Here is a 25,899-nt window from a genome sequence, read left to right as displayed (position 1 = left end):
GATAGTGTTGCTCACGTCCAAATCGGTGAGGTCCACCGTGCGAAATCTAGAAGGTCAGCCCTCCCTCCTCACCCTGCCCTCTGAGGCCTTGCTGAGAGCTGGGCCCTGCTTCAGGTCCTAGAGAGCACAGCTGTGAATGAGAGAGGCCTTGGTTCTTCCGTTCTGGTAGAGGAAGGCAGTTGAGTAAGATAAACAGGGAAAACATGGTGTGTGAGGAGGGGTTATGCTGGTAGGGGAAGCAAAGAAGAGAAAGGGCATGGGAAGTGCTAGAGTGGAGCTGAGGGCTTGAACAGTTCCGTACAGTAGGCGGGGAAGTCCTCACTTGAGCTAGGAATTGAAGGGAGAACCCGTGTAAGGTCCTGAGGCAGGAGCATGTGGTCTATTTTTTATTGAAATATAGTTTGACACAAAATGTTCATTCATTTCTGGTGTACAACATAGTGATTCGACAACTCCATGAGTTGCGCCTTGGAGAGTGGTCAGCTCTAGATAAGACGGTCAGGGAGGCCCTCTTTGAGAAGGCAGCATTTGAAGCCAGTCCTGAAGGACAAGAAGTCAGTCATGCAAAGAGTTGGAGAGGAAATGGCAAGTGTAAAGGCCCTGAGGCAGGAGCCAGTCTGGCCTGTCGGAGGATCAGTGTGCTTGGGGCACTGGGAGGCTGGGTCATGCAGAAACCTGCAGGCCCAGAACCTGGACTTTGGGTCACATCCCGGGTGTCCTGGAGGGTTTTAAACAGAGGACTTCAGTGATCAGATTAATATTTTAAATGAGCCCTCTGAGGGAAGTGGGGGATGTTCTGTAAGGAGGCAGAAGTAGAAGCAAGGAGAATGTTAGGAGAGACTTGGGCAGTGGCCCAGGCCAGAGATGGCAGGGCTTGCCTGGAGTGGGGCAATGGGGAGTAAGACAAATGGGCAGATTCAAGATATTTTAGGAACAGTATGGTAGGATTGGGGTTCAGGAGACCATTGTGCAGAAGTCTTCCACAGATAGACTTGGGAGGGCTTTGAGTAGGGACCAGGACCTCTTAGGGCCAGGGGGTTCGCTCCTAGGGTCTTTCTTTAGTGACCTGACTCCAGACTCCACAGGCTGTCCCATGCTGGAAGATGTGGAAGAAGGTAGGAAAGGGGTACCATGGCTGGCAGGGTTGTTCCATGCCAGGCTCTGGGCCAGGACTCTAAGGCAGCTAAGACCATGCCTGGCACTTGGGGAGGGTCCTTTTCTCCCTTTTTCTCCATCAAATATAGATTTATGATCTCTCCTCAAGCCTGGCCCTCCTCCAATGCTTCCTCTGTCCAAAATTCTTTGACACTCTTCCAATCAGGAGGTGGGAGTATGTCCCCGTCTTTGAATGTGGGCCCGGGACACTAATAGAATACAGTGGACACGATGCTGTGCCGGGATTTGGGCCCAGGCCTTAAGAAACTGGCAGCGTCTGCTCCCCATCTCTTGGGATGCCGCTTCTGGGAACCTAGCCACCGTGCTGTGAGGAAGCCAAGCGGCCGCATGGAGAGGGACATAGAGCTGTCCCAGCCAACACTCCCAGCTGAGGTTCCAGATGATAGCCGGCGTCAACTGCCCCACTGAGGGAGCAGGTGACTCTAGCCCCAGCCTGAAAGCCACTCCAGCTGACGGCACTTTGGGGCAGAGGCGAGCCGTCCCTGTCGGGCACGACCTGAGTTGTAGATCTGTGAGCAAAATAGATGATTTTTGCTGTTTTAAGCCACTAAGTTAGGGGTGGTTTGTTATGTAGCAACAGGTAGTTGGGACATTGTGGCGCACCTCTCCGCATCACCAAACACCACGAGTCTTCCTTCTAAACACCTGTGAAATCCATCATGTTCTCGCCATCTTCCCTGTCACCTGGACAGCTACATTAGCAACCTAACAGATCTCCTCCCACATGCTCTTGCTTGCCACAAAGTCTGTTTCCTACATAGCAGCCCAAAGAACTTGCGGGAAAGCCCATCTGATTACCTCCCCAGCCCATCTGTATCCACTTGAAGCATTCAGTGGCTCCCCATTTTCCTAAGATCAAGACCTACTATCCTTTCCTCCTTTGGGCAGAAGGCACACTGGTCTTTCTTTTTTTCCTCCTGTGCCCCATGTTCCTTTTGCCCCTGGGCCTTTGCACGTGCTGTTCCTGTCCCTGAGATGCCCTTCTCCACCCACCTAGTTAACTCTTGTTCATGCTTTAGGTATCAGCTCAAACATCACCTCATCCATGAACTGCCTCTAGCTAGTGGCTCCTGAACGGGGTTCTTGACCAGCATCCTCCGGGAGCTTGTTAGAAATGCCAATTCTCAGGCCCAAGCCTAGGGCTAAGGAATCAGATTCTGGGGGCGGGGCCCAGCAGCCTGTTTAACAAGCAAGCCCTGCAGGTGATTCTGATCCATGCACTTGAGAACTGCCACTCTAAAGCCCCCAGTTCAGGTCATGGACTTTATCCTTTCCCATCTGCAAACTCCTTTCCTTCAGAGGTCTGAATCTGTGATTACACAGGAGTTTGCAAGAGTACCTGCTGTCTGGCTTCCCCTGATAGAGCAGAGCACAGGGGCCGCTCAGTTTTGGCCCCTCACTGCCTCCCGGCACCTAGCCCCATGCCTGGCAGGGACCTGGAGCTTGTGGGTTGGACAGATACTGTCAGTCTCCAGATGGTCAGGGGCTTCCCTGGGTGTGGGTGGAAAAGACTAGTCCCTTTATGGATCTCAGACCCTAAAAGTGGCCAAGGGGAGGGTGAGAAATTTGGGGAGGCCTCAGCTCTAGCAGAAAAGGGTGCTGTTGAGAAGGCAGGGGAAGGGTACCCCTCCCCCCCCTGCACCCTGGGGTAGCCCTCAGCTGATTTGTATTGACCACAGCACCAGGCCCTGTTTTATGGGCTTATGCATTTTATATCACATTAATACAATGAGCTTCTGAGTTGTATATCATTAACATTCCCATTCTACAGATAAGGAAACGGAGACTCGGAGGTTCCAGTACTTGGCTGAGGTCAGGGCAGGGAGAATTTGAACCCAGGCTATGAGACTGTCGCACTGTCTCCCCCCAGTGCACCCCCATCACTGCTGGGTGGAGAACACTCAGATGAGCTGGGCAGAGGGAAGCATGAGCGCAATGGGCCAGCGGGGCCGCATGGCATCCCTTTTGCCCTTCCAAAGGGCAGCCTCTGCCACAGGGGTTTGTGGACCTACAAGGTGGAGACCCCAGCATTGTGAAACCTTCCCAAATTTTCAAGAGTAGCCAAAAATGTAGATTTTTAATATATAATCTCCCTGTTTCTAAATGATTATATACTTTAAAAAATTAAGATGCTTCCAGAGGCCAGATCAGTGCTGGTGTCAGATGACATTGGTAGCCAAATGGGGGTGGTGAATGGCAGCAGAGGCAAACACGGAGACACTCCAATGCACAAATAAGGTCTCTGACCCGGTCCTGGACACCGGCTACGTCAGAGTTGCTGCTCCTGCCCTCTCTGGGATGGTCCCACTTTAAATTCGAGGCCCATCCTCCATGGGATGTGATCGCACTAAGAGCAGATCCCTAATATTGACCCTTACCTTCGTGTGACCCAGCCGGCGGCACATGGCCAGCACAACGTGGGCAGTGGCTGGTCACACCTGTCCCCCTCCCTCCTGCCTGCATGCAGAAGGTGCTCCCTAAATGCTTGCTGATGGAATGCATAGTGCAAGCCCTTTCCCTTCTGAGCTCCCGCCACACCATGCTGGCTCCTCCCCACCACCCCGTGCTCTGGGTGGGGTGGGGTAGCACTGCTGGGTTAAAAGCCGGCAGCTGGGAGCCAACTAGGATGAAGCGCAAACTGCTGCATGGCTGCTACCAGCCCTGTAAGTCCGCCTCCCTGGCCCCCCGTGCAGCAAGGGATGGGGCTGGGACGGCTGGGCTGGGGCTTGCTCACCCCAATTCCTTTCTTTGGTAAGGCCGGAGAGGCTGAGGGTGGAATCCAAAAGTGGGAGGAGAAGGAGGAGAAGGAGGAGAAAAAGGACGAGAAAGAGGAGGCAGCAGGGCCGGTGTTGATGGCAGAGGGGGCTCTGAATCCCCCTGGGGGCCTGCTGTCCCAGAGGAGGAAAGCCCAGGATGGGGGCCCCCAGGAGGTCAAGTTGGAGTTACACCCGCTGCTGAACAGGTAAGACAGGTTTTGTGGTCTTGCACCAGACCTTCCTCTCTTGGCCCCAGTTCCTCATCCAAGAACGGTCAGAGCTGGCATAAGACTTGGGCCCTGCTGGCCCTTCTGGCCTTAACTCAACTGAGATTCTGGGTCACGTTCCCCCATCCTGCCCCAGTCTTTCAGGATAACTGACTCCATTCACCCTGGGGACCCTGTGCCCAAATCCCATCTCCTTTGTCCCTGAAGGGGCATGACTTCCTGGCCAGCACAGGTGCTGCTGGTGATGGGCCTGGGAGGGCTCTCTGCTTCCTCCTGGCTTCCCCTCCCCCCAGGTGGGCTCTGTGGTTTTTCAAGAATGACCGCAGCCGCGCCTGGCAGGACAACCTGCATCTGGTCACCAAGTTTGATACTGTGGAGGACTTCTGGGCGTGAGTGTCTGCTCCTTGCAGAGGGGGACAGAGCCGGGAGGCTCTGAGCTGGGGATCCTTCCCAGGCCCCACCCCTCCAAGGAGCTATTTCCTATGCAGCTCTCCCAGCTCTCCCTGGGACCTCTCAGCATTTGCTGAGGGATGGGGTTTGGTGGGTCCTGCTTGGGGGTGAGGATCCTTGGGGGTGGGATATGGGCCCTCCTGAAACCTTCTTGGGGCTTCAGGAGAGAGCCTGGGAGGTGGGAGAAGCCAGGAGTTGCCCCTGACTTTGCTGCTCCAAGGCTTTGTGGTGCTGGGCAAGTTCTCCCTCTCTGAGCTTGTCTCAGCCGCAAAGGGAGGGTTAGGCTGCCCGGTCCTGTCCGTGGGAGATCAAGGAAAGGGATCTGAGAGGTGCCCCACAAACCCTAGGGGTGGGTGAGAGTCTGGGGCTCAGCTGGAGGGATGCCTGAATCCCCCTCCCCCCTGCACTGGGGCTCTAAAAGCCTCCCCAGGGGTTCGGATGGTCAGGGAAGGCTCCAGGAAGAAGGTGGGATTTCAGGGTTTGGGTAAGTAGGGATGGACTTCCAGGCAGGGGGTGAGGGGGTGAGTGTGAGCAAAGTCTTGGAGGCGTGAAGGTGGGTGGAAAACAGTGGAGTCTGGTAAGAAGTTGGGGGTACGAGGCAAGTTGGAACCGGGCTGTAAAAAGTCTGGACTTTCAGCCTGGGGGGGGGGGCTCTCTCCAGGATGTACAGTCACATCCAGCTGGCCAGTAAGCTCTCTTCCGGCTGTGACTACGCCCTGTTCAAGGTAAGCTCTGCCTCCCCACCCCTCGGGCCGCAATCCTCCTCAGCTTCTGCGTTCCTCCCTCATGGAGAGTTTGGGGGGTGGTTTCCACAGACAGCCTTTCACAGAGCCGAGGTGAGACTTCCAACCTGAGGGACTGCTGCACAGAAGCTTGGACAGCATCAGACTCGAGCTGTACCTTGTAGGACATTTAAGAGTCTGGAAGGGGAGTGCGGAGAAGTGGGATCTAGGAAGGAGCACAGGTTTCTGGCCCAGCTCCTGAACTGGGGACATGCATCAGGATTGCCCGAGAACATTCTGTATCAATGTTGTCTGGAGCTCCTGACCCAGCAGGTGTGTGCAGCGTGGCCCTGCCATCCGTGTTGAAAGACTCCCCCCGGTGATTTACGCCCAGCCTGGGCTGTCAGCATTCGCACACACTACAATTGCCCCCAGAGGCTTCCTTAACCTCCCCACCCCGCCCCTGCCCCGTTTGAACTCTTGCCTGAAGAAACTCAGTTCAGTAAAGGAGACAAACCTACACCTCTACAAGGCTACGAAAGGTGTCCAGGGTTGAGGAGCAGGGGCTTAGGGGAGCTCATGGGAGGGTCTGGGAGGCTGAGTGGCTGGTGGTGGAACTTGCCTGTTCACAGGGGATGGAGGCAAGAGGGAACCTGGTCTGTGGAGGCTTATTTGGGGGCCAGAGCCGGGCCCCAGGAGGGGGCTGGGCCCCCACTTCCCTTTGAACAAAGGGAGGCAGGTGACTTGTCCGTCCACCTCTTAGGATGGCATTGAGCCCATGTGGGAAGACAGCAGGAATAAGAGGGGTGGCCGCTGGCTGGTCAGTCTCGCCAAGCAGCAGCGCCATAGCGAGCTGGACCGCCTGTGGCTGGAGACCGTGAGTGGGGATGGGGAGAGGAGGGGAGGGATGGGGAGGGATGGGGAGGGATGGGGAGGGCCCCCCACTGTAAGAGGCCGGGCTGGGGTAGTGTCAGTGGTCTCCAGGATAGTGGGAGCACTCCCTGTGACTCAGGTGGAGGTCTCACCATCCTCCCTTTTTGGCCCCAGCTGCTGTGTCTGATCGGGGAGAGCTTTGAGGAGCATAGCCCGGAGGTGTGTGGGGCTGTCATCAACATCCGAACCAAGGGGGACAAGATCGCCGTGTGGACGAGGGAGGCAGAGAACCAGGCGGGCGTGCTGCACATTGGGTGAGGTATCTCTGGCTCAGTGTCTGTTCCAGGGGAAAATGTGAGCGTGTGTGGTGGGTGGTGGCTTGGCCTGTGAGGGAGACCTCTGGAACTTTCCGTGTCATCTCCCCCATCTTCCTTACCCACCTGTATGAGGGTTTGGAATCCAGATTTCAAGCTATTTCTAGCAGGACTCTTCTTTTGCATTAAAGAGTCCTATTTTGGGTTTCCACATAGGTAAGACACACAAAGAAACAGTGATGGTGGCTGGAACCACGTAGGAGCTCTGGGCAAAGGACCCAGGGTCCCAGGTTATCTCCAGGACCTGCTGGGACTATCTCATTTCCTCTCCTCCTCATCCTCCAGGCAGGTCTACAAAGAGCGCCTGGGCCTCTCCACGAAGATAGTCATTGGGTACCAGGCCCATGCAGACACAGCCACCAAGAGCAACTCTCTAGCCAAGAATAAGTTTGTGGTGTGATGAGACCTTGGCACCACTCTCCATTCACTCCCTGCTCTGTGCGCGTGTGTGTGTGTGTGTGTGTGTGTGTGTGTGTGTGTGTGTGTGTGTGTAAGGGGGTGCTGGGCTACAGTGCTGATGCTGGGCAGGACTGGGGGGTAGAAAATGGGGTTCTCACGTGTCCTTGAATTAATATGAACATTCTTTAACATGAGTGGGGGCTCAGGCCTAGGGACAGCTCTGTGGTCGGGGAGCCAGTCTGAGGACCCAGGAAAGGTGGAGGAAAGCCCTGAGTGTCTTTGTCACGGAGTGTCAAACCCATCTGAGGGGGGTTGGGGTGAGTCACTGGAGGAAGCAGAGCTCAACTGAAGGTGGGAGGATGACAAGAGCATCAGCAGTCCAGCACTTAACTCTGGGTGGCCTGAGGGCCAGACTCTTCTGTTTTGGGGGGGGGCAAGGCCGCTGACACTCTGAGAGCAGGGGCTCAAGGACGCGGTGTGGGAGGTGGGGGCAGGCTCTCCTCTTTGCGCTCACTCTACTTCAAGCCTTTGAGTTACCTTCTCATCGGATCTGTAGCCTTGGGCTCCTACCCTGTACCTTGTACTTTCCCTCAACCAGATGGAGCAGGCTCTCCGTCACAGGGTTTGGAGGCTTAGAGGCAGAACCCCATTATCTCACAGACAAGGGTATCCTCTCGCCCTTTCCTCAGCTGTGGCCAGGCGTGTCTGCGCCTCGCCTGCCTCAGGGTCAGGCTGAAGCGGAGGTGGGTAGATGGATGACGCGTTGGCCCAGGAGTTTTGGACAGCGGTGGTTAGGTCTCCTCGCCCTTCTGCTTGAGGTGGGTTAGCCGAACGGTGATAAAGTTTAAGCCCTTTTCTGTTCCTGTTCTAAATAAACACTTTCCAGCAAAATTAGAATTATTTTTGAGAGTTCTAAAATTGAGTAAGATTTGCCCCCCACCCCCGCCCCCGCAAATCTTAATCTCCTGTCGGGCCTTGAGGGGGCTCATGTGAGACCCCCAGGGCCCAATCAGGCCCAAGCTAGTACGGGGAGAGGGGTAAGACAGGAAGAGTGGGGACAGGTTTCCTGTCAGAGGGGTTAGAGCCAGGGGGTCGGGTATATGCCTCTGGCGACGCCGAAGTGTCAGGGAGCAGCAGGCGCGGCCCTCACAAGACCCGGCTGTCATCGGGCCTGCATCTGAGCCAGTATACATAGAGATGAATTTCCGTTCAGTGAAAAGCGCATCTGATTGGACTACACTGTAAGAAAGCGGCCTGCACGTGTGTTAAAATCACCATCCCTGTCGCCGTCCCCATCTGCTCATCAGAGTAGCAGTTACTCTTCTCCAGGACTGGGCTCCGACAGCAAGGCTGGGGACTGGGGTGGCGCTGGTACTGAGCCTTGTAGGGTAGGAGTAACTGGGGGTGCTTCGTGCCTGCAACTTGCCGTGCCATCATCAGGCTTCTCCGGCAGGTCCGCAGGAGGCTGGGGCGATCTGAGCGGCTGCTGGCGCTCGGGGCGGAGTCAGGCCTAGAGGCGGGGCTCCGAGTCGGGGGCGGAGCCTGCATGGGGGCGGGGCTCGGAGGACCCAGACTCAGGCCTAGAGGCGGCGGGGCTCCGACGGGACTGCGCGGGCCGGGAGCTGGGCGGTCGGGTCGCCGGGGGCGGTCCCTGCGGGGCGGGCGGCTCCCGTTCCCGGGCGGGCGGGCGGGGGCTCACTATGCCGGGCAAGCACCAGCACTTCCAGGAACCCGAGGTCGGCTGCTGCGGGAAATACTTCCTGTTTGGCTTCAACATTGTCTTCTGGGTGAGAGTGGGGTGGGTTCCGGGCCCCGTGCTGGGGGTGGCGGGAGAAGGAGGTTCAGTCCCCTCCTTGGTTGGGGGGGGAACCACTCCCTGCCTTAAGGGCTTGGGACCGTCACCTCTCCCCACCCCCTTCTTCCCACTCCCACCTCCACGCCCATTCCCAGGACCACTCCAGGGAACTGCGGGGAGGCCCGGATTGCTGGAGGCGGGTCCCAGGCGCCTCGGGGGCAGGGTATGGAGGTGGAGACTCCCCGTATCTTCCCAAGCCCGGGTGGAGAAAGGGGAGGTGTTTCCTTGAAGGTCTCAGGGACCTGTCTCCGGTCCAGCTCCTTTGCTACCCGGGAGTGTGGGGTGTGGGGTGTGCGCTGAGCTCCGCCCCTGGTTTTGTCCACGGGGAGGAGTGTCCGTGAAGGGAAGGGCCGGATCCCCTCGCCCAGTCTTTAGCTCCTGTAAGGCGGGCGGGAGGAGGGCGGGTAGGTCAACCGGCTCCATACTGAGAGCTTGCGGGCTGGGAGGGCCAATAGCTCTAGTCCTCCGCTGGGGACGGGAGGTTGAGACGCTGTTGAGACGTCCTGAGCTGGCCAGGGGAACAGAATTCAACATTCCACAGCTGACAAAACCGAGGCTTCTGGGCGGTGCTGCCCCTGCCAGAGAAGGGAGATGCTAGGGCCCCTCCCAGGGTGGTGTCTGTGCCCTGGGCCCTGCCAAGTCATCTTTCCCTCCTCCCTCCTCCATCCCATCTCGCCAAGGCTGCTTGCTGCCTCTGCAGTCTCTGTTCCTGTTGCCTTCATTCAAAATACCAGGCCCATTCAGTTTTGTTCAACGAGACTCTGGCGCTGCCCTCTACCCATGTGCTGCCCATGAAGTCACCCGTGTGTGGTGGGCCTTTTGGCTCCAGCAACTCTCAGCTCTCAAGGGTGTGGGCAATGTGCAGAGAGTACTGGTGGGGGTGTCTGGAGGCCTGGGTGTAGCAAGCCTAGCTTTGAGACTGGCAAGTCCCTTCTCTCTGGGCCTCAGCCCCCTTTCCTGGGAGGGGTGATAATAAAGCCCACCCCTCAGGGTTGTTAGGCAGATTAGATGACTTCTAACTTGTATGCACACAGCTACTTTGTTATTTATTATCTACATTTTATGGATGAGGGAATAGGCACAGAGAGGTTAAGGCATTTAACCTAGAGTCACAAGGCCAGTAAGTGCAGAGCCAAGGTACATACCAGGGGGCAGTGGGTGGGGGTGAGGCAGAGCATTGAGCAGAGTGAGTCCCCGGATGACAAGGGGGCAGGCAAGAGAAACTCGAGATTGTTCCAGGCACACCCACTTTTGCGGGGGAGTATGGGTGGGGAGCCAGAGCAGGAAAGGCCCCAGGGCTGGGACAGTGTTGGAGGGTTTTTGGTTTTTTTTAAAGATTTTATTTATTTATTTGAAAGAGAGAATGAATGAGAGAGAGAGCATGAGCAGAGGGAAGAGGAGAAGCAGACTCTCCGCCGAGCAGGGAGCCCGATGCGGGGCTCGATCCCAGGACCCTGGGATCATGATCTGAGCCAAAGGCAGACGTTTAACGAGTAAGCCATCCAGGCGCCCCTAGTGTTGGAGTTTTATGTTGAGAGCAGTTTAAAGCAGTGAGGGCTTCAGTGCTGGGTGGTAGGTCTGTTTTGGCTTTTGTTTTGGAGAGAGATCTGCCTGCCTTCGAGGGGAGGGTGGGTGAGGGGCAGAGGGTTTGGAAGTTGGGAGACCAGGGAGGAGTGCTGGGGCAAAGCTGGGGGTGGGGAGTGGGACGTGGGGAAGGCTTCAGGGGAAGTTATGAGGACCAGGCCACTTAGGGGGGCCACGAGAAGGTTTCAGGTTTGGGTCCAGGTGGCCAGAGGGAGGTACCTATCAACAGGCCCAGAGATTTTTGTTTGTTTTAATGGAAAGTGGATCCTGGTGTTACCCTTCTGAGAACCTTCCAGCAATTAATACAGTCCAGACTCCTCTAATAGTCTCCAGCACCCTCTGGGGTCTGGCCCTGCTGCCCTTCAGTCTGTCCCTTGTACCACCAAACTGGATCTTACCTCTGGGCTTCTGCCAGGCCCTCCACCTGAAATTTTCTTCTCCTCTATACACTTTTTCATCATTCAGAGCTCAGCTAGAATGTCCCCATTTTCCCTAATGAAAGCATGCCTCCACCGCCCCCAGTCACTCCCCATTGCATCACTCTGTTTGCTTTAAAGGATCTGTTGGTATCTGAAATTACCTTGTTTGCTCACTGTGGATTTCCCCTACTAGAGTGTAAACTCCTTGAGGGCGGAGAGCTCGTTTGTCCTATTTGCTGATGTATTCCCCATGCATGGAACTGAGCCTGGGACATGGAGGTGTTTGTAGCAGGCAGGTGGACCTGGCCATCTGGAGCCAGGGCGAGGTTGGGGTGGAGGTCTGGGAGATGCCAGTGTCTGATGGTGTGCAAATAAGTATGAAGGAGGAAGAAGGGCAGAAGGCTGAAGGTGGACCCTGGTGGGGTTGGTGGCCATCTGCATAGGGCAGGTGAAGCAGTGCATCCTGGGAGGGAGGCTGAGAAGGGGTGGAAGGAGGAATGGTGTTGAGGTAACCATGGAGGTGTTCAGAAAAGAGAAAGTAGTGGTCAGTCGCCTGTCTAAAGGCCATGGGTGGGTCAAGTGGGATGAGGCAGGAGAAGTGATGTTTGGTTTCACATCCCAGATCTAGTGTGGGGGGAGGGAAGGAAAGACTTTAGAGAAGAATACTGCAGTGGGAGGAGCCTGGGGTCAGAGAGAGGAAGGCGTTAAAAGTGGGTGGTCATGGTGGAATGGACCGGAGTAAAGGGAAGGACCCTGTGAAAGGGAGTGGGTGGGAAGGTGTGAAGAGGGGGTCATGGCCTTGGGCAGGAGGGGCACTCTCCACGTGAGACTGGATATCTGGGGAGCAGCCCAGGCTCAGGCATATGGCTTGGACATCCAGGACTCTTCCCAGTAAGGAACTGAGGCAGGATGGTGGGCGGTGCTTAGAAGGTCCAGGCAGAACTGTGGCCAGATGTTTTCAAGGGCATAACCACCGGTCCAGACGGGGGTCCCTCAACTGGATCCTGCTCACATCAGGATTCCTTGTCATTCAGGGATCTTTGCTTGGGAACTTTGAAAACAGCACAGAGTGGGGCAGCCATCACAGAGTTGCAGGGCAGCAGGATGGCCAGATTGGGAGGAGGCAGAGAGGAGGCTAGGAGCCCGGAACCCAGAACAGGCTTGGTGGGAGGAGAGGCTTAGGACATTGCTGTTGCTGCTGCTTGGCAGGAGTGACCCAGCCATCTTCTGCTGCAGTGCTGAGCTCCGGGAAGGGCTAGGGTGGGTTCAAGCCTTCAGGCTGTGTTTTGTGGGGGAGAAGCATGGAAATGTATTCTTGGGGAGGTAGAAAGGACCCTGGACCCCATTTATAGTCCATTCCCCTTATCCTCTCTCTCCCCCGGCTTTCTGAAGACCCTGACCACTAGAGGGGGAGGGGCTCTCCTGGGGGTGGGGAAGGATGCTGACACTTCAATACTTAGCTCTTTGCTGCTGCTTCTGCAGGTGCTGGGAGCCCTGTTCCTGGCCATTGGCCTCTGGGCCTGGGGTGAGAAGGTAAGGTGGTGGAGTCGGGTGTGGGGCTGCCGTAGGTTGAGGTGGTGGCAGGATCAGCCCGACCACTGGCCTCTGCTCCCCTGGCACAGGGCGTTCTCTCCAACATCTCGGCACTGACAGATCTGGGAGGCCTCGACCCAGTGTGGCTGTTTGTAGTGGTTGGAGGCGTCATGTCGGTGCTGGGCTTTGCTGGCTGCATCGGGGCCCTCCGGGAGAACACCTTCCTGCTCAAGTTTGTGAGTGCACCCCCACCTAGATCTACTGGGGACCCCAACCTCCTCCCACTGACTTCTTGCATATAGTTAGTACTTAATAATGGGTAGTTTTATTATTTCGTTATTATAACAATAATCATCAGAATTGTATTATCTGTATTTGTGGGATATTTTCTGTTGTGACTGAAACCCAGTGGCCCAAGCATAAAAGGGTATTTATGGGCTCACTAAGAAAAGCCCAGGGGTATGCCAGGCGGCACATTTGGTCAATGGGCCACCACAGTGTCACTTGGCCTAGTCTCTCTGTTTCTCTAGTCCTTCCAGTTGGCTCCATTCCCCATGGGGTAGAAGGATGCCCACGAATGGGTGGGAGCTAGCTTCACGCTGCCCCTCCAGGAGCTCCTACTAGAGGCCCAGGCGTTCTCTTCCCAGCCCATGGGCTAGTCCTTTAATTGCATCTCTCTGGTTCTGATTGGCTATCTCTGGACCAATCCCTGTGGCCCGGGGAGAGGTAGCGCTCTGATTGGTGGGCTCCAGGCGCAGGCCCAGCCCTCTGTCTGGAATGGGAAAGGAGGTGGAGATGGCTCTGCCTGAGCCGCAGGAGCTGAAGGTGTCTGTGTAGGGTGGTTTCTCACAGGAAACAGGGTCACTACCAGAGGAAGCGGGACGGATGGGTAGGTAAGAACCGCGCTGTCCTTCGCCGTCACTAAACAATACTAACAGGAGAGAAGGTGGGCCCTCTTGGCTATCTTGGGGTGGGGATGGGGATGGTGGGGGGAGCTCTGCCCCGCGGCAGCCCCGGGCCCTGCGTCTCTGACGCCCACCGTCTGTGTGCCCCCGCCCCAGTTCTCAGTGTTCCTCGGCCTCATCTTCTTCCTGGAGCTGGCAACAGGGATCCTGGCCTTCGTATTCAAGGACTGGATTCGAGACCAGCTCAATTTCTTTATCAACAACAACGTCAAGGCCTATCGGGACGACATTGACCTCCAGAACCTCATTGACTTTGCTCAGGAATATGTGAGTCCCGCGCCAGCCCGGGGCCACCTGCACGAGGCGGCTGCTGGGCAGATGTGTGAGAGAGCAAGTTCCTTGTGTTCTGGGACCGTTCCCCTGCCCACGCCCCAGGGAAAAGAGCCAGAAGGCCCCCTGTCTGAGGCGAAGCCAGCTTCTGTGATCCCTGTAGGTCCCCACTGGGTCTAGTTCTGCAGGGACACAGTGTTGGGGAACAGAGGCCAGAGGCTCCGACCTGGCAGCTCGTAGGCCAGGGTTTACAACACACTTAAAGGACAAAATTTGATATAAAAATACAGATTTCCCCTTCTAAGAAAGTCTGGACCCATGGTATTAGCTGGGGTTATATTGCTGCTGTCCCCTTTGCTGGTACAGGAGCTCTGTTTGCCATCATCTCTGGCACTCTGTATTTTATTATACCTGTTGGCCCTCTTCTCTTGTTTATGTTGTTTGTCCTCTGAACTTACTCGAGTTTGAGACCTCCTCCCTCCTCAGAAGCTCTGCTTTTATACTCCTATACTTAACTCATGTGAAGAAGCAGTCAGCGAACAGTTCACGAGATCCCGGACACCTCGCGCCTCACCTTCTCTGCTCACAGCCGCCTCCATAGTCCCACAGCTTCAGCGCCACCCGCCCCGAGTCTGTTCCGGGATCTAGAGATGAACCAGAGCTGGGACCTGCTTTGAGGAGTTCCCAGCTCAGGGCAGAAGCAGACATATAGCCAGGCCGTTAGGATGGGATTGATTTGTTCATTCAACACAGATTGGTACAGACTTACTGTGTGCCAGGCCCTGGGCCAGTTTTTGGGAGTTCGGTGGTGATGAAAGCTGGGATCTGTCCTCATGGGGATGGCAGTCTGGGGGCAGAGGCAGATGATAAGGAAAACAGACAAATATATGTGCGTGTGTATATAAAAATAATAAATTGTGGTAAGAGCTGAAATGGGGAAGGGTGGAGATGAGGAGGGCTTTGGAGAAGAAGTAGGGCTGTGGAAAGAGGGGCAGATGTTCCCCAGCAGGCACAGGTGCTGAGCAGAGCGAGGGGAGGCAGGCAGAGGCCAGGCTGTTCACTGGGACCTGTGCACACAGAGCCGCACAGTCATGCCTGCCCCCCTCCCCTCCCCTGGGCTGAGCCCAGGGGGGCCCACCTGTGTCTACGCTCAGCGGGTCCCTTGAGGGTCGGCTTTCCATGGCAAATGGGTTAAGGCCTTTGCTTCCGTGTCTGCCAGTTCATGAGCGTGCTTTAGGGCGGCCGCACGCTCGCTATTCCTGCGCCTAGGGAGGCAGTGCCGGATGTGCCGGGTAGGGTGATGGGGATATGGGTGCTGCCAGCAGCATCAATGGAGTGTGATGCGATTGTTATGAGGCTGGCACGGTTGCCCTCCTGTCCCTGCACACGGGAAGAGAGACGGTCTTCATAAAATCTCTGGGGCCAGTGTGGGGAACGCGGCACAGACATGGCTTCAGTGGTGCCTCTCCCCACAGGGCTTGGCCTGACACCCACTTCTCAGGGCACCCCTTCCCAGGGCCCCCCTGCTCCCACCAGCCTGGGCAGGAGCATAGTGCTGCTCTGATGGGTCTGGGCTGAGGTCCGGCCTTTCTGTTGGAGGGGGTGTGGCGGTGGCCACCTGCCTAGCTGTCTCCAGACCCCCTCCCAGCCCAACCCTACCCTGCCTCCTGCAGCCTGGGCCTGTCTCCAGACTGGATGGGGTCCTGGGGCGGGCCTGGTTCACCTGGGGCTCTCCTGTCACCCCTTAGTGGTCTTGCTGCGGAGCTCGAGGGCCTAATGACTGGAACCTCAATATCTATTTCAACTGCACTGACTTGAACCCAAGCCGGGAGCGCTGCGGGGTCCCCTTCTCCTGCTGCGTCAGGGACCCTGCGGTGAGTGGGGCCCAGTGAGGAGGGGCAGGGGGATCGCAGCGCACAGGCCAAGCGTGGGGAAAATCCACCCCAGGGCTTGCTGGGCTCAGCCTTGCTCTGGGGGCCTCGGATGCTGCGGGGAGGGCATTTTACATGGGAGTCCTCCTAGTAGGCTGAGGACTTCATGTCCGTGGGCAGCGGGGAGGCCTCCTGGGGTAGGGGCTGTACCCCTTCAGCAAAACCTGTCTCTTTGATGGTAGCGAGCCAGCTGCCACAGCCCTGGGCCACCATTCTGGAGTGGCAGGGCGTGGGGATTCTGACCCCTTTATGGCTTTCTTTAGAGCAGAAACTTCTCCCAGGGACATCTGTCCCATCACAGTTCACCTGGGACACTGAGGGCCAGGATTCTTCCCACTCTTATAACACACAGGCAGGCAGGATTCCAAAACAGGAGGCAGCTCAGGCTGGCGTTGGTGGCCGTGTGTCCTGGCGCCGGGGAAAGAGGTACATGGGCCTCAGTGAGCCTCACATAGTAGTGGTGGGCATGGCAGAGTCCGTGGTTCCGTCTGTTCCCTGAGAAGCAGGAACCGTTGCAATGCTGGGCACCTTGGGCCCCTATGGGGTACCCCCTCACCAACTCACTCATTGGTCTGTTTTTTCTCAGGAAGATGTCCTTAACACCCAATGTGGCTATGATGTCCGGCTCAAACTGGTGAGAGGGGTGGGGACAGATTTGAGGGCACTGGGAAGGGAAGGGCAGCCTCCCATAAGCTCCTCTGAAAGGCCTCAGGGATTATGGGGGATTATGGGGGAGGGGGTACTGAGTCCTAGGAACCATCCAGGCACCTAGGGCTTGGTACTGCCAGTCATAGGGGCAGTGGACCTGTGGGCACAGACACGTGTCTGTTTGCTCATTTCAACTCTTCGTCAAGCACCCACTGGTGCTCACACCTGGCAGTGCCCTGGACACTGGGGATTCATGCTCAGGAGATAGGCAGACTGAGCCCCTGCTCCAGTAGAGGGAGAAAGAGAGTAAGCTCACGGATAAACACATATGAACAGTAATGTGACAATTTCAGCCAAGAGCTTGGAAGAAAATAAAGTAAGGGAGGTGATGGGATTGGGGCCGAGTAGTCAGGGAAGGCCTCTTGGAGGAGGGAGCATCTGTTCTGAGACCCTGATGATCTGAAGGAGCCTGTCACGCAAAGGCCCTGTGGTAGAGCTCCATCCAGGCAGCAGGTACTGAGATGTCAGGCCCTGGGGCGGGGATGAGCCTAGCAAGCTTGACTGAGAGGAGGCCCGTGGGGTGGGTGGGCCAAGCCCCTTGCCTCTGTGTCCCCAGGAGCTGGAGCAGCAGGGCTCCATCCACACCAAAGGCTGTGTGGGCCAGTTCGAGAAGTGGCTGCAGGACAACCTGATCGTTGTGGCTGGGGTCTTTGTGGGCATCGCTCTCCTCCAGGTACTGCCGCAGCACAGCATGCCCCCCACATCCCCGCCCTGCCAGCAGACCTTCCCTCACTTTGCCCCTTCGTCTTACAGATCTTTGGTATCTGCCTGGCCCAGAACCTTGTGAGTGACATCAAGGCAGTGAAGGCCAACTGGTGAGGCTGCCACACTGGCCATGGCCACCTGCCTGGCCTACCCAGGGACCCCCCTTTCCCCTGCCATTGGACCCGTGATGCGCAAGGGTGCGGGTGTTTCTGCTTGGACCTTAGCTCCATAAGGGGCTTGAGTGTGGGTGTGCCGTAGGCCCGTGGAGACAGCTGTGTGCCTTTGCCGGGCTGCCTGTCCTGGAGCTGTGTGCGTGGAGGGCGGGTGTGTCTCTGTGAGTGTGCACAGGGAGCCGCCATCTCAGCTGCTGTTGGGTGCCGGGCTCTCCAGGGATGGCACAGCTGAGACGGTGCTGGCCAGGTGGGGTGGGAGGGGTCTGCCATGTCCCTGCCCAGGCTGGGACACACTTCTCTGTGCATGGCTCTTAGGGCAGGCTTGGGGCCTGCTGTTGCCTGGGACTCAGCCTCAATGTCTCTGACTCTAAAATGGGTCCAAGAATTTTCTCTCCCTCGCTTGCCTCTCAGGATCAAACATGATGATGGCTACAAACTACTCAAATAAACAAAACCTTGAAAACCACTGGCTTACGCCCACCATCTCAGAGGTTCTGTCAGCTGCAGGGCCTCAGCAGTGCTGTCCGCCTGGGGCCCCGGCCCAGACCCGCCCTGCCAGCGTGTTTTCTTGGCCTGGGTAGTGTATACATTGAACCAACCTTTAAAACTTGGTATATTTCACATAAAAGTCCAGATCCCCAGCATCTGGTGAAGAATGGCCACCTGGCCACAGCAGCTCTTCAGTGGCATCGTCTCCTGGGACACGTGCTTCCCGTTCTCTGAGGGACCCGCCTGGCCTGTTCTGCTCACCTAAGTGCCCTGCGTAGGCTGGGAGTTGGCCTCCCCCACCTCTGCAAGATTTTCTCCTACAAATGCTGCGAGGCTGCTGTGGGCCAAGCCCGGATCGAAGCCTGGGGGTGTGAAGAATGGGGAGGCTGGAGCCAGCCCCAAAGAGGCCACAGCCTGGGAAGGGTCTGGTCCTCTGGGGGCTAAGACGGATGCCAGCGTGCCCAGGAGAGTGGCTGAGGGGTGGGATGGAGATCAGGAAGGTTTTGGGCAGTAGGTAGCTGGAAGCCTGAGCTTGGCACCCATGGGGATGGGGGAAGCCAGGTTTGGGGGCCATTGTTGGTTGACTCCTAGGCTCACTTGGAATCCAGTTCAAAATCTTCCCAGTGGCCTGTAGAGTTGCCTCCTGGTCACTAGAGGGCGCGCCAGCACGGCATTACCTGGGTCTGGCTTTCCTAGGGAAACCCCACCCAGGTACAGCCTTGTGCCTGGTGCGTCCACCCTGCTTACTGGTCCTTCGGGTTTCAGGGAATTTACAAACTTCTAAAGTAGCAAACTGGCTCAGATTTGGGAAGTCTGGCTGCTGTTCTCAGATCTGCACAAAGGTGTGCGTGTGGAGTGAGCATTTGTGGTGAAAGAGGTTTGGGCTAGTGCACAGATCTCTTGGGTGCCCTTGGGGCCAGGTGGGTTATAAAAATAAAGTAGGCCTTGGAGTTGTGAGGCCGTTGCCGTGGGACTTTAATTTTTGCCATTGTTCTAGAGATGGGACATAGACGTTGCTTTGTGATGAGAAATATTTGCATGATTGAGTCTGAGTCACTAATGGCAACTGGCCTTGAGTGACAATAAGGTGTGGTAGGGACTGTGGCAAAGCACAGATGTCCTACCTGAAATCGGTGGCTGTCATTCAGTTGTAGGTAATTGCTGTAAAGCAGGAATGTAGGAAGGTCTAGTGCGAGAAATCTGGAGAAGCCAAAAAGCTAGATTTTTATGTGAAGTATTCCAATTTTTAAGTTGTTGGCAACTAATGAAAAAACATTTTAAGCCCTGCTAGTCACACTAAAGGTGCAGGGGCCAGCTATGGCCCCTGTGCCACCATAGATCCCTCCGGGACAGTCCCCCGTGGGGGCCCTGGTGACTCCGCTGTTCAGGAATGTGGGGAGCTGCTGCAGGTGGGCCCGGTGTGGGGCAGGCGCCCAGCATCGGGGCTCCCGGGTGCAGGCTGGCAGTGTCCTCGGGTCTCTGAGAGATGCAGGCCGTTGGAGGTCTCTACATGCTACAATAAACGCAGCTCACAATATTACGCACACGTCTTGTGGTGTCTGATTGTAAATGCTTCCGCCTTTCATTTTCCCTCTCAAACTTCACAACCTTGTGAGGTGTGGAGTCTTTTCCCGATGAGGAAATGGGCTCAGGGGAAGGAGCTGCCCAGAGCGCACAGCTAGGAGGGGGCCCCCGATCTGACCCCTCTGTTGTCTTGCAAGGCACCAGTCCTGCCCTTCTGCAGCAGCAAGATGGGACCTGTGCACCCGAAGTGCCAGCTCGTGAGTGTGAGCGGAGCACCTGCTTAGGTGTGCAGAAGTAGAGGAAAGGTCAAGCTCCTGGCCCTCGTGCTGCACTCTTGTGCAGGGGACACAAAAAAACAGGTAGGTGCACAAGCATTTGTGTTAGTAATATATGGTCTGAAGAAAGGAAGAGGGATGGCTAGACCATGACGACTGGGGTGCTGGGAGAAGGGACCCCCTGTTGGGGTGGTGGGAGGGGCTGCCATCTCTGGGAAGCTTCAGGGGAACAGTGTTCTCTAGGTTTGGGTCCCAGTTGCCCTGGAGGCCCTGCGGCTGGCATGAGTTTGGCATGAAGGAAACTGGGGTGCTGAAGAGGTGGGAGTGAGTGAGAGAGGCAGAGGGAAGTGGGAGAACCAGAATAGATTTGGAAATGGGATTGATGAGATGGGATAGGTATGACTGGTAGGAGTTGTTGTGACCCTGGCCAGGGACCCAGAATTCTCCAAAGCTCAGTTCTGCTATAGGATATCCATCTGTCCATCTTCCGTTCACCCACTTACCCATCCACCCACCCATTTACCCATCCACCCACCCACTCATCCATCCACCCTTCCATCCAGTCCACCCACCCTTCCATCCACCCATCCACACGCCTACTCTTCCCCATCCACCATCACCCACTCAGGTAGGCCCTGGCTGGAGGCTGGGGTTCCCGAGCATCTCACACTTGCCCTTGTCCTGGGGCCCACAGTCTCTTGGCAGAGGCAGTTGGAGCAGTCGCTAGTGGTGTGATGTGTATACGTGACAAGCACACGATGATCGTGGCTGGTGGCATCTCATGCTGGTTAGAGACCTTTCCTGTCCCCAGAGTGGAACCCAGAGCGGCTCTTCCCCTTGTGCTGAGGAGTCCTTACTCAGAAGGAGATCTCTCCAGATGTGTAGAAAACACAGGGAAGCTTTTAAGGCCACACCCTGCCCATCCCTCTAGGTGGGTCCCTAGGCCGTGGGGACCAAGGTCATCCTCCCACCCTCTGTCAGGGAGGGGCACACGCTGGTGATGACAGAGGTGGGCATTGTCTGGCAGCCTGGGAGCCTCCCACAGCCCTGGGCCTGCATAGACCAACCAGAGCTGCTGGCGGCTTCTGGCATCGGCTTGGAGGGAGGGCGTCCTGTGACATCAGGCTACTCCAGATGGGGAACTGCAGAGGAAAGAGATCCCGGGCTGGCGAGATCTCTGGGTGAGGAGATCAGACGGGCTCAGGAGGCTGGGTTTCCTTCAGAAGATGGCCGGTGGGTTAAGGTGGTGCACACCTTGGAGGGAGCTGCTCCCAGTGCTCACCAGAGGGCACCAAAGCACAGCCCATGCGGTCTGAGCTGCGGACGGGGGGGGGNGGGGAGGGGGGAGGCTGTGGGTGTGGCCATCACGGGGCGGGGGCGGTGGTGTAGGCCCCTGGGGCTGAGCAAGGCCGTAGCCACAGTTCCACAGACCTGGGGGAGCACCCTGTTAGTGCCAAATCCAGGCCTTGCCACCATCCGGCCTCTCTTCTCCAAGGACTCAGAGCCGACGACACCGCCTGAGCCCATCTTCAGGCCCCCTGCAGATGGTGGGAAGGGGTCACTTTCTCTGGTAGGTCCAGGCGACAGGCTCCTACACATACACCTTCACTCAGTCAACCGGATTTACTGAGCACCTACTGTGTGCCAGACACTGTAGTGTAAGTATAATACGGAGCAAAATGAAGTCCCCCACCCCTATGGTGCCCACAGACCAGACCGGGGCTCGGCGGTCTTTGTCCGCAAAGGGCCAAATAGTAAACATTTTACGCTTTCAGGCTATACAACCATTCAACTCTGCTTTATGACAGAAAGGAGCTCTTGACAGGACAAACAAATGGGCATGGCTGTGTTCTAATAAAATTTCCTGGACGCTGAAATTTGAATTTCATATAATTTCCATGTGTCACAAAATATTATCCCTCTTTTGATGATCAACCATTAAAAAACCTACAACCATTCTTAGCTCCGGAAATGGAAACAGGCAGTGGGCAGGACTCTCCGGGGCCGGAGGAGCTGCGGACCAGCCAGGCAAAGAAGAAAATGCCACCCAGTGAGCGTCAGAGTGGGTCACTCAGCTGGGGAGGGTGAGTGCTATGGGAATATTAGAGCAGGGGCCTTGGGAGTGTGCGGGGCGGGGACTGGTCTGCGTATTAAATGGGGTGGTCAGTGAGTGGTCTCGCTCTCTATGAAAAAGCGACATGGGATAAGTCTTTAAATTATTTTATTTTGTTTTATTTTTTTAAAGATTTATTTTCGAGAAAGAAGAGAGTGAGGGGGGCAGAGGGAGAGAGAGGATCTCCCACTGAACACAGAGCCCGATGGAAGGCTCGACCCCACGACACTGAGGTCATGACCTGAGCCTAGGACGCTCAACCAACTGAACCACCCGGGCACCCCTCCTTTTAATTTTAAATTGTTTTGATAGCACAGGTAAAATAGAAACCCACTCTCCTTAAAAAATGGGTGAAACTAAAGTCCTCTAACTGCCCCATTCTATTCCCCTCTCCTGCCTTCCTCCTGTCGGCTATGAGCCATAGATCCTTGCAGACATTTTATATTTTTAAAATTTCACACTCATGTTACGTACACGTAGAAAATGTCGGGTATCATTGCGTGTGTGTGTTCGAAGTGGCAGGATACTGTCTCTATCTCGCTGTAGCTTGGTTTTCCAAACCCCACAATATGTTTCAAAGACCTAGTCATGTCTGCGCGTGTAGAGCTGCTCTGTTTCATGTGACCGTAGGGGTGTTTCCCTGCAGGGACAAGCCACGTTTTGCTTTTCTGTCCCTTACCTGATGGATGGTAGATGTCAAGCTGTTCCCACTTGGGCTCCACTTCAAGGCTCTGGTGAGAGGCACAGCCAAGCCCTCTCTCCTGGGGTTTAGACTGGAGCAGCCACTGCTTACTGGACAAGAGGATGAGGGCTACAGAGAAGAGTGGTCCCCAAGTCGGGCTGATGGCAGAGTTGGCCCAGGTAGGTCCCTTCCTGGGCCTGGGGCCTCATTTCTGCTCTTCAGCCCAAGCACTGGCCTGCTAGGCAGCATTACTGCCTCTGCGGGCCTGGAACTCAGCCCATCAGAGGTGTGAAAGCCACACAATTAACCCCTTGGCGTTGCCAAGGCTGTTGCCATGGCAATGCCTACCTGGTCCCCTGTGCAGCCACGCAGACAGATGGGGACACTGGTAACCTGTACAGAGGGACCTCTGCTACGGCCCGAAGGTCTAGTCCTTGGCAGAGGCTTAGATGCATGGAGGCCTGGACACACCTGGACACCTGGGTCCCGCTTCCAGAAACGATCCTCTGGAAATTAGCTCTCAGGCCTGCCTCCTGGTCAGGCCAGACCATCCCCAGGCGACTGCGGCATGCATCTGCCCCCATCTGTGGGAGTCTTGGGGGAATCATGCCTGGGGAGAGGGGGTTCCGGGCAGGGCCGCGTGGAATTCCAGGTGGCTTGCCTGCTAGCCAACATTTGCCAAGTATCTGTGTGTGCCCGGCCGTGCTGGGTGCCACAGCTCCAACACTGTTTCTGTCCTCTGGGGGCTCCGGGGCTGGTGGGAGATTCAGGCAGGTGAGTCACCAGTCTTGACAAGTGATTTATTTGTTTGAATAGGCGGTGCAGGTGTGTGGTTAAAAACCACAAACTTCATGGAAGGCTATGTGCAAATCCCTTCTCGCCACTGTCTCCTGGTCACCTTCTCCTCCCCGGAGGCAGCCACTATTGTTAGGCCCGGCCATGTCCTCCGGAGATGGTCTATGCATTCAGAAGCAAATCTCCTCAAGAAACAAAGCAAGCCAGAACCCCATCCACACACTGCACGACTGGAGCCTCCGACAGAATCTTCTGTCTGCATTTTTCACTGACCAGCATTTCTGGGAGATAATTATATATCAGTATGTATAGTCCGCCCATTCTTTTCAACAATAGCAAACCGATAATAACAGCAGGACCTTGTACTTAACTATGTGCGGGCTGCTGCTCTAAGCACTATTTATATGAACTGATCTACTCCCCAAACAGCTTGGAGACGGGCACTCCCTTATCTCACTCCGCAGGCGAGGAGGCCGGGGGTTCCGCATTTGTGTGACGAGGCCCTGTGGACTTCCACGGCCGCTCCTGATGGACATGCAGGATGGCTCCGGGCGGTGAACACTCTTGTACTTTTGTCTCTGGGCACTTGTATCTCAGAGGATAAATGCACTGAAGCGAATGGCTGGGTTAAAGGGCATGCGCATTTTTAATTTAAATAGCTGTGGCCAAATTGCCCTCTGAAGTGATCCCAGCCGTTTACATAGAGCTGCACCTGCCCCTCCCGCTCCCAGCGGCAGGACCAGCGCAGCCTTCATCCGCCTTTTCTGTCTTGGCCAATCTGATAGAAGGAAATGATCTCTCCTCACGGTTTTCCCTTGCGCGGCTCTTACAAGAGAGGTCAAGCGTCTTTTCACACAGGACAGCACCATCTGGCACAGTCAGAATCCAGCAGGGCAAGGTCCAAGGAGGTCTGGGAGCCAGGAGGCCGTTGGGGGTGAGGGTGGAGGTGGACATCTCTGAGCTGGCCCTTGGGGCGTGGGGCACCCAGGGAGGGCACCTTTGGCAGAGAGACGGGCCCGAGCAAGGGCTCAAGGGGCACCTGATCAGTCCAGGCCCGAGGACGGCTCTCTTCTCAGCAGTGTCAGCCCTGCTCCCTGAGTCCTACTCCCCAGCCAGGATGCTTCCTCTTCTCCCTCTCGCACCTTGAGATAAACCTTGGTTCCTGGGGTCCCTGCCCCACAGGGGGCTCCTTCCAGGGTCCCCAGAGGGAGCCTTCCCCCCCCATGCCTTTAGTGAGGTAGCTTCCCCTACCCCTCCCACCCATCCCTGCCTCTAGCTGGGCGAGCGTACATCCTCGTTAGCACGGTTCAGTGCCCAGCACTGGTAATTGATCTCCCTCCGGCCCAGTGTGGACAGCGGCTAATGGGGATGAATGGTGCGGGAGGTGCCGCCAAGGGACTCTCACCCGGAGGCCCGCACAGGGGTGGAGAGGAGGGCAGGAGATGGAGATGCGTTGAGCAGGCCTGTGACTCAGATGGGGAGCCTGCAGTCGCCTCTGCCCGCCCACCAAGGCCGCCATCTGGCCCCCAACACCAGTGGGCAGAGGGGTGCTGGAATTCAGCTGCCTGCTGGGGTAAGGGCAGGGGCCGGTCTAGGAGGCAGGACTGGAGTTCTGGGATGGCATCCCAGGAAGGCATTGCGGCCCTACGGGAGGGGCAGGCAATGCCCTCAATCAGACGTGTGTCGGAGAGAGAGGGACATTCCAAAGCAGGAGCAGGTAGTCACGGGCCGACCAGAAACAAGGACTCCGTTGCATGATCAAGTGACAAATATTTATTAGCTGCTTACTGCGTGCCGGGCACTGGGTAAGCCGCAAGGTGACCTGAACAATTAAGACCTTCTTCATGGGTGCAGGGTGATGGGGAGTAACTAGGAAAATAAACACTGAAGTTGTTAACAGATGGTAAGAGCTCAGAGGGCAATAAACAGGGTTATGTGTTAGGGTGACGGAATGGAAGTGGCACTTTTGGAAGGAACCTGGGGAGGCCTCTCTGAGGAGGCAACATGTGAGCTGAGACCTGAACAATGAGAAGGAAAAGCAGTCCAGGCAAAGGGAACAGGCAGTGCAAAGGTCCTAAGGTGGGAATGAACTTGGGGTGTTTGAGGAATAAGAAGGGGCCAGTGTGGCACCCGGATGGCTCAGAAGAGTGTGCAACTCTTGATCTCAGGGTTGTGAGTTTGAGCCCCATGTTGGGAGTAGAGATTACACAAAAAATGTTAAAAAATAAAATCTGAAATAGAAGGAGAGGAGGGAGAAGGAGAAGGAGAAGAGGCCAGTGTGCTGGAGCATGGCCCCTGAAGAGGAGATGAGCTGAGAAATTGATGGCAATAAAGCAAGGAAGGTCATGGTCAAGGCCAGAAGCCCCATTGCCAGGTCTGTGGGGTCATGGTGGATGGGACCCCTTTCCTGAGGTGGTGTTGGCCATTCACGAGTCCTGCCTGGGTCACCTGGGCCAGAGGTCCCTGGGGAAGCCAGGCTTGTGAAGACTCTTGCCACTCCCTGGTCACTGTGTCTGCAGACTTCAGGGGGACAAGGGGGACTCCCAGAGGTGTCTGGGCCAAACTCAGTCTGATTTAGAGGACACACAGACACCTTCTTGGCCATTCGGGAGAAGGTGTCCAGTGCCTGTTACCTGTATATCACAGTGGTATCCTGTATTGTCTAACTTCTGCCTGACTTGAGGTGAAACTCGAGTACTCCTCCCAGGACCGAACAAATCTACTAATGAGCATTAACATTACGGAATAAAGCTTAACATGGAAGCAAGTTGGAGTTAGCCTGGCAGGTAAGCAGGAGGACTCTAGAATTCTTATAGGGTTTTAGACATAAAACCCATGTATGTGTTTTATGGACAATTTAAGCAATTTCCAAGGGTAACCTTGACTGTTCTCTTGATTTTT

General features: G+C 56.1%; 2 protein-coding genes and 1 long non-coding RNA gene across 5 annotated transcripts; all 3 read left to right on the top strand.

Moving 5' to 3' along the window:
• Positions 1 to 3,790: 3,790 nt before the first annotated feature.
• EIF4E1B (eukaryotic translation initiation factor 4E family member 1B) lies at positions 3,791 to 7,772 on the top strand. The gene is made up of 7 exons (XM_034655690.1): positions 3,791 to 3,839; positions 3,933 to 4,138; positions 4,453 to 4,548; positions 5,271 to 5,334; positions 6,095 to 6,208; positions 6,379 to 6,518; positions 6,864 to 7,772. Exons 1-7 carry the CDS (start codon positions 3,822 to 3,824, stop codon positions 6,976 to 6,978), a joined length of 753 nt encoding a protein of 250 aa, XP_034511581.1. The 5' UTR covers positions 3,791 to 3,821; the 3' UTR covers positions 6,979 to 7,772.
• Positions 7,773 to 8,642: 870 nt separating this feature from the next.
• On the top strand, positions 8,643 to 19,149 carry TSPAN17 (tetraspanin 17). Of its 3 annotated transcripts, none has more exons than XM_002921747.4 (9): positions 8,643 to 8,764; positions 12,318 to 12,368; positions 12,458 to 12,604; positions 13,430 to 13,600; positions 15,352 to 15,477; positions 16,121 to 16,168; positions 16,799 to 16,915; positions 16,996 to 17,057; positions 17,532 to 19,149. In XM_002921747.4, the coding sequence occupies exons 1-9, from the start codon at positions 8,678 to 8,680 to the stop codon at positions 17,566 to 17,568; spliced, it is 846 nt and encodes a 281-aa protein (XP_002921793.2). In that variant the 5' UTR covers positions 8,643 to 8,677; the 3' UTR covers positions 17,569 to 19,149. The 3 variants fall into 3 exon arrangements, with proteins under 3 accessions (XP_002921793.2, XP_034512588.1, XP_034512589.1); XM_034656697.1 differs by having other exon boundaries at positions 16,777 to 16,915; XM_034656698.1 differs by lacking the exons at positions 12,318 to 12,368; positions 12,458 to 12,604; positions 13,430 to 13,600.
• Positions 19,150 to 20,799: 1,650 nt separating this feature from the next.
• On the top strand, positions 20,800 to 25,621 carry LOC117801550. Its single transcript, XR_004624189.1, has 3 exons — positions 20,800 to 21,492; positions 22,168 to 22,382; positions 23,020 to 25,621. It is a non-coding gene; the product is annotated as an uncharacterized LOC117801550 (long non-coding RNA).
• Positions 25,622 to 25,899: the final 278 nt, after the last annotated feature.

This window comes from Ailuropoda melanoleuca, chromosome 3 (assembly GCF_002007445.2).
Source record: "Ailuropoda melanoleuca isolate Jingjing chromosome 3, ASM200744v2, whole genome shotgun sequence".
Lineage (NCBI taxonomy): Eukaryota > Metazoa > Chordata > Mammalia > Carnivora > Ursidae > Ailuropoda > Ailuropoda melanoleuca.
The sequence above is the reverse complement of the archived record's forward strand: the minus strand, read 5'-3'. Positions and strand labels throughout refer to the sequence as shown.